A 16,377-nucleotide genomic window follows, 5' to 3' on the forward strand; every position below is an offset into this window, starting at 1 on the left:
TTTCAAATCAGCACAGATTAAATTTTCGGATTCTATTCAGAACAAATTCAAATTAAGTTGTTTGATACGGACAATAAATAAATGAATAACTGTTGTAGAGCCAGAATGATTGAAGAGTAGATTTGCTCTAGATTTAGCAATATTTAAAATAAATTGGTTGAACTAACTTAAATGCTGGTAGATTTCAGTGCACCTATTGTAAGCATGATAAAGTGTGGATTCAGATGTTATTTTAGGAAGTCTTGAATCAAAGCACACATCACCTCCTGGCAGACTTTAATCAGTCAGTGGGGCATGGGTCTAAAATACATTTGGAACTCTGTCTACTTCCTATGCATATAGATGGACTTGTGACTGGTGTGCAATTGTCACAAATGAAGGAGCTACATTAAGCTCCAGTGTCTCATGTGTGCTTTCCAGGTGTAGAAGGAAAGGAGGTTCTGAATTACCATTTTCTAGCTGAAAATAATCTTCCTAACTTGTAATATCTTGATATTCTTAATAAACACAAAGAGGTAGATCTGAGTCTATTGCTAAAATATGTGTTTTAATCAATTTACGTGACATGCTATATGTGTAGGCTGGAATCCACCAGTAGTTCTTTAAAGAGTTAAATATAATTTGAAGAAACAGCCCCTATTGTGTATTCATCTGAGATTTGTTTTTGGTAAAGAAGTTGTGAAAGGTTTTACATAATTCCAAAACGTGTCAAACCAGAAGGAATAGAAACGCATGCTCCAATGCGTGATTTGACTCCCCTTCCCCAACCATTACCAAAAACTGTGCTGGAGGGAAGGAATTCTAAAGAGGGAGGGAGGGCAGGCAAGGAGGAGAACAGGCAAAGATATCCCATAAGCTTGTTCAGCTGAACTCTTTCTTCCCCACTCTGGTCCAAGGGCCACTATCATCAACTGCTAAGTGGAAAAGTTCCCAGAAAAAATTACTGTCACTTTTTAAAATATTTTTTAATTCATAATAATAATAATAATAATTTATGAAATGTATATGCTACCTGAAAGGAACAATACAAAACACAGAAACAGCACAAAACAAAATAGCAGAGATAGCAGAGGAAACAAACCTGGATGGGAACAAGGAAAAGAGAGAAAGGGACATCAATCATCCTTGCCAAAGACCTGGGCAAAAAGCCATGTCTTCAGGACCCTTCAAAATACCAATAGGGTGGGGGCTGTTCAAATCTCAGGAGGAACCTCATGCCAGAGGGCAAGCAATACCACAGAGATGGTGTGCTTCCAGGTCCTGATAGGTGGCACTGTTTAACTGATGGAACTCAGAGCACACCAACCCTGCCAGATCAAACCAGCCAGGCAGATGTTATGGGAGACAGGCAGTCCCTCAAGTAACTAGGCCCTGTGCCATGTAGGGTTTTATAGATAGCAACCAGCACCTTGATTTGCATCCAGAAGCAAACTGGCAACCAGTGCAGCTTGCAAAGAAGAGATATTACATGAGCTGCCTGCTCCACTGCATTTTGGACCAGCTGAAGCTTCCAGGTGATCTTCAAGAGCAGCTCCATATAGAGCACATTGCAGTAGTCAAGCCGTGAGGTGGCCAGGGCATGAGTGACTGTCTGAAGGCCCCCTGATTTAGGAAAGGGCACAATTGGCAGATTAGATGAATCTGGCCAAAAGCCTTCCTGGCCATAGCTGTCATCTGCTGTGAGTCCAGGAAGATTCTCAAATTGCACAACATCCTAGAATGGGGAAGTGTAACTTCATCCAAGGTCAAAGTTGGAAATTCCCAGATCTGGGTGATCCACACCCACAGCCACGTGGTCTTGGTACAATTGAGTCAGAGATGGTTCCTCCCCATCCAAGTTCATACAGCCTCTAGGCACTGGGACAGAACCTTGACAGCTTCACTTGGCCAGCCCAGAGCTGAGAGGTGTAATTAGGTATCATCAGTGTATTGATGATGACAAATCTGAAACCAGTGGATGACCTCACCTAGTGGTTTCATGTAGATGTTGAAAAGGAGGGAGAGAGAATAGAATCCTGTGGCACCCCACAAAGAAGGAGCCTAGGGAACAATCAACACTGACTGGAACCAGCTCCAGAGAAAGGAAGATAACTAATGTAGAATGATGCCCCCAATCCCCAACCCACAGTCAACGGTATAGAAGGCCACCGACAGATCAAGGAGTACAAGGATGGATCAACCACCACCATCCTGGCTTTGCCACAGGTCATCAAGAAGCACAACCAAAGCTGTCTTAGTACTAAATCTGGCCCTGAAACCTGACTGAAATGGGTCTAGATAACCTGTTTCTTCCAGGGTTCTGATCAGCTGCAGGCTGACCACTTTCTCAACAGCCTTCCCCAGAAAGGGAAGGTTGGAGACTGGTTGATAGTTGTTGAAGATCGTTGGATCCAAGGATGGCTTCTCGAGGAAAGGGTGTTAATTCTTTTCAACCCAATGGCATCTTGGAAAGAAATAAGGTAAAAGGGCTTGGGATCCTGCCTGTCATCTGCAGGATAACTCTAAAAATGGAACCAATATCTGTGTATTAGGAGAAGCTGACATAAGAAAGATCAAGTTTGAAATTGGACTCAGTCCAGCTGGGGCTTACACAGAAAAAGTATCCAAAACTCCCTGGGAGGACAGGCAGGTAGGCAGCAGCTCAGGATGCTGTGCCTGTTCCGTTCTAAGCCCCCATTCCGTTCTCCCTCCTGATCACATGATCCAGAACGTGGCTGCTATTAAGGAATTGGAAAGAATTCCAGAAGTCAAGCTCTGCATGCTTTCCCTACCTTGTGTATGGCTGAATGTTGATGGTAAGCCACATTGGTAAGATTTGTATCCTGAAGAGTGGGATGAGTATGTAACTTATAATGTTTATGATAAGGTGTAGACCCTCTTTTCTGGAAGCTGTCACCACTAAATTGCTGTTTCGCTTTGAGGAAGTATCCGTTGCTTTAGAATTGGCTGCCAGAGCATTTCTTAACACAATCCAAAGTGTTAGCACTTCTTATACATCCCATTTCTTTGTTCCTAGTACCTTGACTTTAGAACTCCTCCCCGGGAGCTCCCTTGCTACTTTGCTCTCTTTTTGAACAAGTGGAAACCTTCTCCAACCTTTTAGATCATTGTCTGTGACTTTTTAAAAAAAACTTGATGGTTACCTCACTGGATTGCTAGTGTGTTTTTGTCTATTAATGACTTATTAATTAGTTTTTATCTTTGTTCCTATTAATTAACTTTGGTCTTTGTTAATAATAAAAAGTTATAAAATAAAATCTAATATCATGTAGATGTTATACTGGGAGGTGGTCTTAGAATTTGAAATGAGGAGCAAAATGTTAACTACCCAAAATAACCAAATGTTCTTAATTCCAGAGTTTGAATATAAAGATCCAACACAGGTAAAAAAGGACTTTTAAAAGATTAAGAGGCCAAGCCATTCAGTGTGACATGGAACTGTTTCAAGTCTTCCTTTCCTCTTTATGTTACCAAAGTATAAAAAACCCTTTTGAAAAGTTGTTTCTATGCTTTAATAGCACTTAATACCACTATAGATTTCATTCAGTGACTTTCTCGTTGTTATTCTAAGGTTCCAATATAAACACACTTAAGTGTTGATGGGCCTAGAGAGTGGAAAATGTTTCTCATTTTGTTGCAATTAAATGTTTATTCAGCTCCTAGGAAAATGTGGTTCTTAATCCTGCTGAAGAGGACAGTAGAAAGCAATCCACACAGGGCTACATGTCAGTTGAGTAGCCATGATAAGTCTGTTTCTCTACCTTTCTATCTTGATGCCCACCAGATCACAGTCCCAGTTTGGGGATGGAAATGATAGGAATCATACTCTAATGAAGCTTAATGGAGAAAAACTGTTTAATAATGTTGCTTTTCTGTGCCTTAAATTATATTGTTTTTACTTTCATAATGACCCATGGTTAAACAATGAATTACTATTAGTATCGTTATGGAGGGGGGCTATTTATTCAATTTCTGTCTGATATAGCAACATTTGGGGAGGGTTTTGTGGTCAACTTGAAGGACAGGAAGGCCTGGCGCAATATGGTTCATGGGGTCACGAAGAGTCGGACACGACTTAACGACTAAACAAAACAAGTTGTGGTCAACTACAGAAAATTATAATTAGGAATGGAGGAATTACTATAAGTGTTGAGATGAAGAAAAAATTTTTTCTTCCTCTAGTATTTGGCCAGAGTTCCCCTGTCCAGTCTGCTTTCCCCTGCAAAAAAAAAAAAAAAAAAGCACTATTTTGAGGTAGAGAGTGGTTTAATTTCCTATTATTGGAACAGTGCTGAATATCCATGCTGCTCAAATTATATTTAATTGGTCAGATTTAGAATTTCTCATGTAGAGATACATTGAAATTAATAGGAAAATTAGTCATATTTAATGCAAGCCGTTATCAGTTTTTCACGTTTAAAAGGCCTTACCCTGAGGACTACTGCCAGTATGTCAAGAACCTCCAGACTGACCTTCAGACTTTGGCCTGGTCTACAGACCCAACTGATTATGTATAATATGCCTGCACTAACCACTCTGACTGTAGGTGGGAAGTTAAGGTGGGGGGGGGGGGTGCCCCTCTCGGAAATGTGCCCAGCTGGGTTTACGGTGTGGCACCAGCCAAGATGCCAGGGCAGGGGAGGAGGGGTGGCTGTTGTGATCCAGGACTCTCTGGTGGCGTTCAGGGTCATTGCTGCACAAATCTCTGGCTGTGAGACACTGTTCTTTAGGTTGGGTTCCCGTGAACAGTTGGGAATGCTGCTACTGTACCAGCCTCCCTGCTGTGTGGCAGCCTCCCTGTCTGAGCTGCTTGAAGCTGTCTCGGAGCTGGTGGTGGAGTTCCCCAGGCTTATGGTTCTAGGGGACTTCAACCTGCCATCCCTGGGACAGTCCTCGGAGGAGCCTTGGGAGTTCATGGCTACCATGGCAGCCATGGGCCTGTCCCAAATTGTGCGGGACCCAACCCGAGACAGTGGCCACATGCCGGATTTGGTCTTCTTGTCAGAGCAATGGCAAAGTGATCTGAGGAGACATTTACAGCTTTCCCTGTTGTCATGGTCAGATCACGTCCTGGTGACCCTGAGTTTCTTTTATGCCACCCCCTTCTGCAGGGAGGCAGGACCCATGCGACTGGTCCACCCCCGATGCCTGATGGACCCGTCAGGGTTTCAGAGGGAGCTGGGGGGTATTCCTGTGGATCTGCTGCACGATCCAGCAGAGGCCTTGACTGCTGCCTGGAACAGGGAGGCGCCCAGGGCCTTGGACAGGATCACGCCTATGCAACCTCTCTTGCCACATTGGCCCTGAGTTGAGGGTTCTGAAGAGGGTCAAGAGATGTCTAGAGTGCTGCTGGAGGAAGACAAAGACCAAATCCGACCAAATACAGGTAAGAGCTGCTATCAAGGCCTACATTGTGGCAATAAAAGTGGCGAAGCGCCAGTGCTTCTCTGCCCTTATCACGCCCACAGAGTGCCACCCGACGGCCCTGTTTGGGATAACTAGATCTCTCCTTGGTAAGGGGGATCTGGTGATTCATTTGCAGGGCTGCATGGAGGAATTTTCAGAGCATCTGCAGGACAAAATTGCTCGGATTCATTCCAAGTTAGACTCCGAGCGTGGGGCAGGGTCTGGGGAGATGCCAGGGGATCATTCTTACCCAGTTATCTGGGAACAGTTTGATCCTGTTGTTCCTGAGGAAGTGGACAGGATTCTCCAGACTGTGAAGTCCACCACTTGCCATCTGGACCCATGCCCCTCCTGACTGGTGAAAGCAGCTCGGGAGGTAACGTGGTTGGATCCAGGCGATGGTTACTACATCCTTGTAGGAGGGAGTGTTTCCAGCTGCCTTTAAAGAGGTGTTGGTGTACCCCCTCCTCAAGAAACCCACCCTGGTTCCTACTGTACTGGACAATTTTTGTCCACTCTCCCACCTCCCCTTTTTGGGGAAGGTGGTTGAGAAAGTGGTGGCATCACAGCTCCAAAGGGTTCTGGAGGAAAGAGATTATCTAGACCCTTTCCAGTCAGGTTTCAGGCCTGGTTATGGAATGGAAATGGCATCAGTCACACTTATGATCTCTGGTGGGAGCGGGATGGTGGAAGTGTGACCATCCTTGCTCTCCTTGATCTCTCAGCGGCTTTCGATACCGTCGACCAGGGTATCCTGTTGGGATGACTCAGGGAATTGGGGGTGGGCAGCACGCTCTTGTGCTGGTTCACCTCCTTTCTTCAGGGCTGATCCCAATCGGTGGTGATAGGGAGTGAGAGGTCCCATCCTCAGCACCTCCTTTGTGGGATGCTGCAGGGTTCGGTTCTCTCTCCACTCCTTTTCAACATCTACATGAAACCGCTGGGCGAGATCATCCGTCATCATGGGGTGAGGTATCATCAGTATGCTGATGATATGCAGATATTCATCTCCATCCCTGGTGAAGTAAGTGATGCTGTGGCCACCCTTTTGCGGTGCCTGGAGGCTGTAAGGGTCTGGATGGGGAACAACAGGCTTCAGCTGAACCCTGGTAAGATGGAGTGGCTGTGGGTTAATGGCTCCTCTGTATCTGAAACTTTGTCATCTTTGGTGCTGGATGGGGTAGCACTGCCCCAGACAGACCCAATGCATAATTTGGGGGTCCTCCTGGACTCACGGCTCCTGCTCAAAGAGCAGGTGGCAGCTGCGGCCAGGAGGGCCTTTGCACAACTTCGGGTTGTGCATCAGTTATTCCCTTTCCTGGATCAGAATGCCCTTCGAACAGTCACTTATGCCCTTATTGTCTCCCAGATAGACTACTGCAATGCTCTCTACATGGGGCTACCCTTGAAGAGTATCCAGAAGCTACAGCTGGTCCAGAATGCAGCCGCGCAGGCTATTTTTGGAGCCCCAAGAAGGACTCATATCACACCGTTGCTCCGCAAGCTGCATTGGGTACCAGTTTGCTTCCAAGTCCAATTCAAGGTGTTGGTTATCACCTTTAAAGCCCTACATGGCATGGGACCAGGTTACCTGAGGGACCGCTTCTTCCCCATGACGTCAACCCGTCCCACCCGATCACACAGACAGGGCATGTTCTGGACCCCCTTGGTAAAAGAGCTCCAACTAGCAGGGTCCAGAAAGCGGGCCTTCTCTGCTGTAGCCCCTGCCCTTTGAAATATCTTGCCCCCGGAGGTGAGATTGGCCCCCTCACTCTTGGCCTTCTGGAGTGATTTGAAGACCTGGCTGTGCCGTCTGGCCTGGGGTGGGGAGGGAAGACATCAGGTGTGGGTATGGCTAGCCCCTTAGAGGCCTGGTGTTTGGTGCTCTGAACCATCGGCCTCCTGGACTCTTTCTTTTTTAGTAATTGTTTTATACAGGTTTTAGGTTTTATGTAATTGTATTTTTATTTATTGTTTTAATGAGTTGTGAGCCGCCCAGAATCCCCCATTAGGGGGAGATGGGCAGGGATAAATTTAATAAATAAATAAATAAATAAATAATCTTTTAAAAATGCACCCTTGTTAAAATAATACTTTTAATATAATATTTTCCCATTGACTTCTCACTGATAATTATATTTCTTGTATTTTGCTTATATTTTGAAAAAAGTACTGATTGCTGGTATTTCCAGCTTCCCTATCTAAAGGGGACCAGACAGGGAAGTTCCACGTGTCATTTGCTGCCTGTCCAAGCTAGTTATGAAATCCAGTGGGGTAGAGATGAGGTCATGGAAGATAATTCTAAACATTAAAGCAAGGGCAACAGCAGTTACCATATGGTTATCAGTTTTGGTAGCATTCGCATGATGAGTAGATGTAAACAAGCCCTAAACTGTTTAGTTTCTTGTGATATCAAGGAGTCTGCACAATCATTAGTTACTTTTACACAGTTTCAAGTGGTGGACGCACTTACTTATCTTGCTGGGCTCAGAAGCTCCACAGGTTGAGTCTGGTTAGCACTTGAATGGGAGACCAGGAGGAAATTCCAGGGTTGCTGATTATACTTGTGTGTGAGTGTGTGTGCTTCCGAATTAGTCTCAACTCCTGGCAACTGCCTGGGCAAATCCATGCAGTTTTCTTGGCAACATCTTTTGGAACTGGTTTGCCCTTGCCTTCTTCCTAGGATTGAGAGAAAGTGACTGGCCCAAAGTCACTCAGCTGGCTTTCATGCCAGGCAGAATTAGAATTTACAGTCTTCTGGTTTCTAGCCTGGTGCCTTTAACCAGTACACCAAACTGGCTGTTGCAGATTATACTGAGAAATTTTTTTTAAATCCCATAAAAACAGTGGCCAACTACTTTATCGTGTTCCCAGGAGAACTCGAGGTTATATGAAAGTAGTTACCAGGATCAAATGTAATGCAAGGGACACTTTAGTTTTTGTATTTACACACAAAAGATGGGCCTCTTACAAGGTGGGTGTCTTTATATGTAGCCTGCTCATTTTTATTTGGTTCAGTCACAATTATATGTGACCTTAGTAATGAGAAAGCAAAAGCTTATTTTGCATGTGAAATAGGATTCTTATTTCTTCCTGGTTCCTTTAGCTGCTTGTACTTCCAAGAGCCAAGCAAGAGCAAATGGGTTTATTTATTTATTTAACCATATTTATACAACTCCCAGGACTTTCCAATAATGAGATTAAAAATATAGAAATCAATTACTTCTAGCCCAAACTTAGCAAGATAACAATAAATAGTAATAACATGGCAGCCCACCCATCGTAAACCAACAACAACTATAATTATCATCCATCAAAGTATGAATAAATAATCTAATCTTCAAATACCAGCATGGAAGGGGCAAGGCATCACTCCTGAGTCAGGATATTCCAAAGCATGGGTGCCATTATGGTCTTTAGGCCCCAAAACAGCATGTTTCATTGGACGTGGAAATCTAGAAGTAACCAACAAGGCAACAGGAGACAGGTTTAGTAGTGCACATGAACTACTTCAGGGATGCTGCATGTTAACCAACTGTAGTTTCTGGGCAATTTTCAAAGGCTGTGGCATGTACAGCATTTTTGGTGGGGAGGGGGTTGCCTTCAAGTCAGCACTGATTCCTGGTGACTGCCTGGACAAGTCCCTGCAGTTTTCTTGGCAAGATTTTGGGAGTGCCTTGCCATTGCCTGCTTCCTAGGGCTAAAGGAGAGTGACTGGCCTAAGGTCACACAGCTGGCTTTGTGCCTAAGGTGGGACTAGAACTTAGAGTCTCCCGATTTTTAGCCTGATGCCTTAACTACTACACCAACTGGCTCTCTGTAGAGCATGTTACAGGGATCTAACTGTGTGGTGATGAGGGACTAAGTTACATTTGCTACACTTCAGGATCCAGATGGGGCCCCAAATGGCAGAATAGCCTCAGCTGGGGGAAGGCCCCCTCCATGGCTGCTACTTCCTTTTTCAGCAGAAGCTGAGAGTCCAGGGAGACCTCCAAATTCAGAACCTGCTCCTTCAAGGGGAGAATAAACCCCACAAGGGTTATCCCCCAGAGCTGGGTCTGAGCCAAGATCTTTCCGGAGAACATCTCAATTTTGCTGAGATTAGGTCTGAGCTTGTTTCTACCCATCCAGACCCCCACCGCCTTCAGATACTTGGTTAGGACTTCCATAGCATCTTGACTTGGTGTGTGGTGGCTATGTAAAACTGGGTATCATTAAAACAGCAAGTTATTTATTTTATTCATTTGAATTCATTAGCTGCCCAACTCCAGTGGACTCAAGTGCCATCAGAGGGTCCAGGGTTGGCACTGTAAAGCAGATTTACACAGAATTAAGTCCTCTTTTGGTGAGCTTGGCATTCTTCACTCTGCCCTTTAAGGCACTGCAAACACCTGCTACCTAGCTAGCAGGAAAGTATCCGCCCGGCTTCTAGACTCTGTTTTATGACTGCAATATATGCTAAGAGTTAACATATATGTGCCTGGAAGCTTCCCCCCCCATCACTCTGGAAATGACCGCGCAGGAGAAATGGTAGAGAGGAATTAATCAGTTCCACCGCGGCTCCCTCCCCGACTTCTCGTCTCGCTGCGCGCTCGCCCCGCCCCCTCTTCCCCGGCCCCCGGTTGCCGCCCGCTTTTCCTCCCGAAGTAGCAGGACGGGACCCGGGTGGGCGAGAGAAGCAGCTGCTGCTAGCGAAGCCTGCGAGGCGGTCCCGGGGGCGGGACTTTCCAGCCTCCAAGCCCTGCCCTGTGATTCATTCCGCCGACTGCGCTGCGGCCTCTCTTTGTGCTGCTTCGAGGCGGTCGCGCCTGGAGTAGCCCTCCCCACCCTTGCGGGCCACTGGGGATCGCCCCTTGGAGCAGGATCGACGTCCGGAGGCAGCAGTTACGGGGGACGCGCCGTGATTGGTGGCTAAGTAAGAGGTGCTTTCCAGCGATTGTGGAAGTCCGGAGCCCTGACCGGGTTCGTTTCGTCTCTTCCTGGAAAGTGAGCGATCTGATCTGTGTTTCCTGCCTCCGGAAATCTGTTCCGTGCCTCTGCTTTCCAGTTCAAAGCGAAGCAAAGAAGCGGGGATCCTTTTGTCTCTTTGACCTTTGCTCCTCCTTTCTCGCCTCCCCCGCACAGTGCTCACCAGACCCCTTGGGGGCTTTTGCCACACGCCCCCCCTCCCCCACACCCATCCCGTTCCCGAGCCGTCTCTTCCTTTTTGCTCCCTCGGAAAGGCAGAATGCTGGAGGGAAAGCCTCTCCTACTGACAGCTTCCAAGCGCATCTGAGAAAGGCAGACGGAAAGAGGGACCCTCGGCTCCAGAAAGGGAGAAATGAACCCTTTTCAGCAGGGAATATTGTTGCTGCTCTTCCTCTTCCTGGAGGTAAGTAAGAGGCCAAGAGTGACGCCTGTAAGTGTAGTTCTTGACCATTTGAAAGTGTTCTACACTGCAGTGCTGTGGTGAGCGTGGGGTCTGAGGCCTGTAGAGATTGGAATTAAGCTAGGCAGCAAAGGTGGTGGTGGGGGAGACCTCAGCACCATACCCAGGATTTGAAAGAGAAGGGTTCTTTGTGCAAACCTTGTTTTCTCTTCTGTAAGAGGGAATGTTTGGTACAGTCTGAAGTTATTTGGCTCACATATGGTTTGCCATCTCAGACCAGATTTTATATGTATATAATTTTCCAATGATTAATTCTTTCTTTCTGTCCCTGAAAAGTAGCCATGGGAAATTTAATGAAGCCAGGAAAGGGCTACTTAACGTTTTGAGGCAATTTTTCTCCACCAATTCCCATACAAGGAATAAGAAGGCATTGGTTAAGATTCCAGTTTGCCTTGCACGGCTGTTTTACTGTTGTTTCCAAGTTGCCTGCAATGCACATCTTGGCCTTGAACAGTGAGTGTAACTATGTGGCCACTCTGTAACTCAATAAAATTTCAGTGTGAAATTATAGAGAAAATAGTTTCCCCCCCCCCCCCTATATGTGTGTGTTGTTTTTAACAACACTGGAGCTATTTCTCTTTTTTCCCACCCTGGATTGTTAAATTTTGGTGTATAGAGAGAGCACAAGGTAACTAGATGTTGAAGAAGAATATCATACACGCTGCTTGAGTCTCCAGGAGCCATTCTGATTATGAAAGAATGTCTCCCTGAGTAAAGTATTTCCTGTAGGGAAGTTCACAATCACATTTGTATGTTATAAAACCCCCTAAAGAGGCCGAGTCCTGAATGGGCCAAAGGCCCTCCTTACATTAAGAGCTGTGTGTATATAATCCATATGTCTGGGGAGCGTACTGCTAGAACAGCCCATTTGGCAGTGAAGTGTCTTTCCCCCATAGGAATAGCTGTGAGGGTGTGGCCATTGTGCATGTTAAGGGTGAAGTTAACACGATTGTTCTCATGCCTGCCCTCATGTGAGTTGCAACATATGCTCAGGGTTGCTGTACTTGTTTCGGTATGCCCTTTCTTAATACCAGCCTCATAAATTTCTCCCAAAGGCTCAGTTATATAAGTTAGATCCAGCAGGTTTTCATTAGAAAGATCTTGGACCTTCTATATGCTGAAAAGCTCTGTTTGCAATTTCAGAAAAGTAAAGATAGGTGGTAATTGTGCAAGCATGCTTATGTTCAGGGCCATACTTAGACTTTGCAAAGCCAAGATAAAAGGCTAAATTCTGAGCTAACCTGACATACCCTAAGGCTGAATGGAAATGAGCAGCCAGGTCTGTTCAGGTCAGTTCCTAGCCTGCACTTTTAGTGCAAATGAATGGATTGTTTGAACTCAGAGGCTACCATGAAACTGTTCTTTTCAAAGAGGAAAAATTAATGGGAGAAGGGTCAGCTAGCCTTTCTTCACCACTTTTTTTTTTTTACTATTCCAGTGGCCTCATGAGTTTTTCTCTGTTTTAGGAAGAGTGAGAGGGCGAACACTTAAAAACACACACACATTTCATGGTTACCTGGAAGTAATTCTTGCCACATTCATTAAGTTGAGGGTCTCTGTACAAAATGAGTGCAGAGTAGTGGTGTCTCTTTAAATATAACAAGTTGTAGCTGCCAAAGAAGAAAGGGGACAGAGGGGATGATGAAGAAGTCTCTCAAATGGACTTTGATGGTGCAGGTGCAGGTGCAGTTGGCATTTTGCTTTTTGACCCTCTCGATGGATGCTCCTGGCCCGAACTATTCAAAGTTTGGATCTGACACCTGGTTGACATTCAGCCCTAGAGAGCAACTGTGTTTTATTTTTTAATGGAAGTGAGAAAATCATGCAAAAAAGAGAGGAAAAAGACATTACACTGTCTTTCTTTAGTGATGCAACATTAGGGAAGATTTCCTGTTCACAAATCCATGTGGTTCTGTGATTCTCTTCTGTTTTCATTTTGGATTTTTTGTTGAATTGAACAGATTTATTATGTAATAGAAACTTCTGCCTTTCCTTTGACTTTTTGACATCTTTGCAAAAATTAGCTATTCCTTAAACATTTTTTTTTTTAAATTTGAGAGGAAAATGTTTAGAATAATTACATAGGCTAATTCCACCTCTCCCACTCTCCAGTTAAGATGGCAGCTTGGTTTTAGAGAAGCCCTGAAATACCTCCCTGATACCTAGGCATTACTAGGACATTATAAGCAATATCTGGTTTAGAACTCTCGCTTTGAATTCCTGCATATGGTGCTGAATTTAGTTGCAGCATATTCTCCCTGTTGGGAAAAAGACCTGACTGGAGAATAGTCTGTCAGTTTCACTCTCTTCCCAGGGTAATGTTTTTTCCTTTCGATGAATTTTGGTAAATGTATGAATTTTGGCTCAGAATGAACTGAATGAAAACATAATGTTTATTTAGCACATGATGCATTAAATCATATGGCAAGTGATGATGATTTAACCTAATGCAGAACCTAGTCACAGAAAGGACCATGTCATAGTAGGATATTTGAATCAAATGCAGAAACCCAAATTCTGTTTTCTGTTTTGGGAAATCACCAGTGCTTCACTGGGAGTTGGGTAGCATATAAATTTAATATATTATTGTTATTTTTACTGAGATGCAAGGATATTTCTAAGGCAATCTCACTAGTCTCAAGTTCCCTGTTTTGTAAAATAGAGATCTCAGAAAAGGTTCTCATCCGAGAAACATTTATTTTACTTTGCTGTACTTCCTAAGCTTGGCAACTATTGATTTGCCCTTTTCCTTCCTCTGCCTTTAAACTAAGAACATCAGAAAATATAGCCATGGATTGTAGGGAAAACTGCTTGACAGAGCAATAAAAGATTAAGGTTGCAATGTACAATCCAACTAGGAGAAGCCTTGCAACATTCCAATAGGCTTGGAGGGGTTTATAAATAGAGGTTTTTAGCACAAGTTATTGAGGCTTCATCCACATGTGTTGCTTTTTTTGTCTCTTCTACTAGAATTTCTTTTCATCTAGGCTTTCTGCACATCTGGCATCATTAAGGAGTCATTTTTTAAAGCCAGGGATCCAGGCTTCCAGGCTGACTCTAGTGCTCTTTTAGGATGGATTTTTGGACTTTTCATGTTTATTTGTGACTAAGTTGTTCCCTGAGTATTGTGAGAAACAAACCTCAAGTTCCAAAGAATTAAGACAAAAATCCAATGAAGCAGCAAGGCATGGCCATTTATTAAAAGAGTACGTTGTTGCAACAGTGGGTGTCCAGCAAGTAGGCACACCTTGTGATAGGATACGTGCACTTTTTATTCCCTATGCCCAAGCGAAAAGACCCTCCTCCATTTCCCCATTGATTAGGTACTCAGGAGTTTACAACCCATCCGATATGCTTAATACAACTCATGGAAGTCCCACCTTAGTTTACATCTCCCATTACCCTTATTTTAGAAGCCCCTTTCCCATGTTTATTTATTTCCTTCTATGGCAGTTTTCGACATTAGCAGTATGTGCTCAGTGAGGTGGTTTCAGATCTTGTGCAACTATTACAAAACCGACTCAGGTCGGTTTGTTAGCTCTCTATTCGGAGACTCACGTACACAGGCTTCCTTACATATTACCACATCTTCTGCATTTCAGCTCTTCTTATTTTAAGCAATCCAGTACTACTTTATGCTAAGACCCCCTTATGCAATTAAGGACTAGTAACTTGATTGTGTCACTATATATGTTTTGCTTAGAAAATCAGGGGCCTGGAAGATCCCCTTTCACTACTAGTTGCTCATTAGAGTTTATTTTAAAGCATATATGGTCAAATTAGCTTACTTGCAAAAACAACACTTTTATCATTTCTCACAATGTGAGACTGTGTACTAGCAAAATGTTGATCAGAGTAGGGAGCAGGGATGTGAAGAAGGTGGACATGTATGCTACTCTGGCTTGAACATTCAAATTCAAGGATGGAAAGCAGGCTTTGACTTTTCTTCATATAGATGATCATCTTTCACTGGTATGAGACTAATTAAAGGGAATATATGAGGATGGATTTATATCCCCACCTCAGTGACCCTAAGCGCTTAGCTTTTTTTCCTACGGACATAGCAAACCCATCATCCAGTTTCTTCGTTAATTCAAGATTCTTCTCCCAAGGGCATAGTCATCCCTGCCACAAAATTTGCACATCCATCAGCCTCATTAATGTGCACATTCAATGGAATCCTGGATCTGTGAAAGTTCTACTGCCCTGTATAAGTCTTGTTTATAATAGAGTGTTGCGAATATTTATTTATGTAATTATTTATTAAATTTGTATGCTGCCCATCTCGCCCAATGGGAGATTCTGGGCAGCTCACAAAGTAAAACCCACAAACAATTAAAAAAGAAAGACCCGCATTAATTAATTAAAAATAATTAATTAATTAAAAATCTTAAGGCTTAAAATTAATTAATTAACAAGTCAAGCTATAAAAACAAATCCTATACATAAAAACTAAAAACTAAAATATTCCCATAAAAGTTGGCAAGAATATGGGGATACATTTCTAATGTACAACTGGAGAATCTTTTTAGTTAAGGGGTAAATTATTTTCTTTTACAACAACAATTTTTTTTGGAACATACGTAAATCAAATTTCCATTATTCATAATTGACTGTTCTAACTGGCAGCAGCATTCTGTGGTTCCAGACAGAATTCTTTCTTAGCCCTACCTAAACATACCAAAGATTGAACCTTCTTGCACAAATTGCATGCAAAATGTGTGTTTCTTAGGTTCCAGCTTTGCTTTGATAGCACTTAAAAAAATAGATACAATATTCTCTGAACATTTCATTGTTTTGGTTGTTTTCATGAACAAAAAGTAGATGAAGCATAATAACTTTTTCCAGTGTTTAATACTGAGCAAGCCATAACTTTCATCTCTAGATGTTAGAGATCTTTCAACCTTGGCATGTGATAAATTAAAAGTAACATATACATGCTGAATCACTGCTTTTATGAGCCTGGGGGTTGGGGGATATTCTTTGGTTGAAATTAGGCATACAGCCAACTGGGGAGAAGGGTATAACAAATAAGCCAGTGGGATGCTATTTTGATCAACATCCCCTCAAGAATCAGCAGTATTGTGCTAGGCTTAAGAGTTCAGAGAAGCATCTTATTATGCTATAAGCCTTGAATTCTGAATTTCATATTAAACATATTTGGTACTTATATGACTAATAATAATGATTCAAGGGGGACACAGTGGCACAGCGGGTTAATGACGCTGAAAGTTGCCGGCCAGAAATGGTCGACGCTTCAGTGGTTCGAATCCAGCCTTTGCGTTAAACAGGGTGAGCTCCTGTTTCCTCCCCAGTTCCTGTCAACCCAACAGGTTGAAAACTCACGTGAGTAGATAAATGGGTACTCTCACTCCGGTGGGAGGAAAAATGCTGGCGGCACCTTGCAAAAAGGAGTTGGGAGCAGTTGCCGGTAAGCGCGAAAAACCGTGCGCGCCCGAAAAGGGTGCGAAGCAATGGAAACCCTGCCTCCTGCGCTCGCCAGCTGGGCTCTGCTCTAGGAAGGAGGCTCTGGCAAACCACTT

At 43.8% G+C, this 16,377-nt stretch overlaps 1 protein-coding gene across 1 annotated transcript in view; it reads left to right on the forward strand.

The window, feature by feature from the left end:
- Positions 1-10,070: 10,070 nt before the first annotated feature.
- The window catches only part of VOPP1 (VOPP1 WW domain binding protein), a 48,006-nt gene continuing 41,699 nt past the window's right edge, over positions 10,071-16,377 (forward strand). Inside the window, exon 1 of the mRNA XM_007423432.3 lies at positions 10,071-10,777. Coding sequence (XP_007423494.1) covers positions 10,727-10,777 — 51 coding nt within the window. The 5' untranslated portion in view covers positions 10,071-10,726. The remainder of the gene's footprint in view (positions 10,778-16,377) is intronic.

This window comes from Python bivittatus, unplaced genomic scaffold (genome assembly GCF_059951505.1).
Source record: "Python bivittatus isolate LINGU-HERP-01145 unplaced genomic scaffold, Pbiv_v1 ctg000610_np1212, whole genome shotgun sequence".
Lineage (NCBI taxonomy): Eukaryota > Metazoa > Chordata > Lepidosauria > Squamata > Pythonidae > Python > Python bivittatus.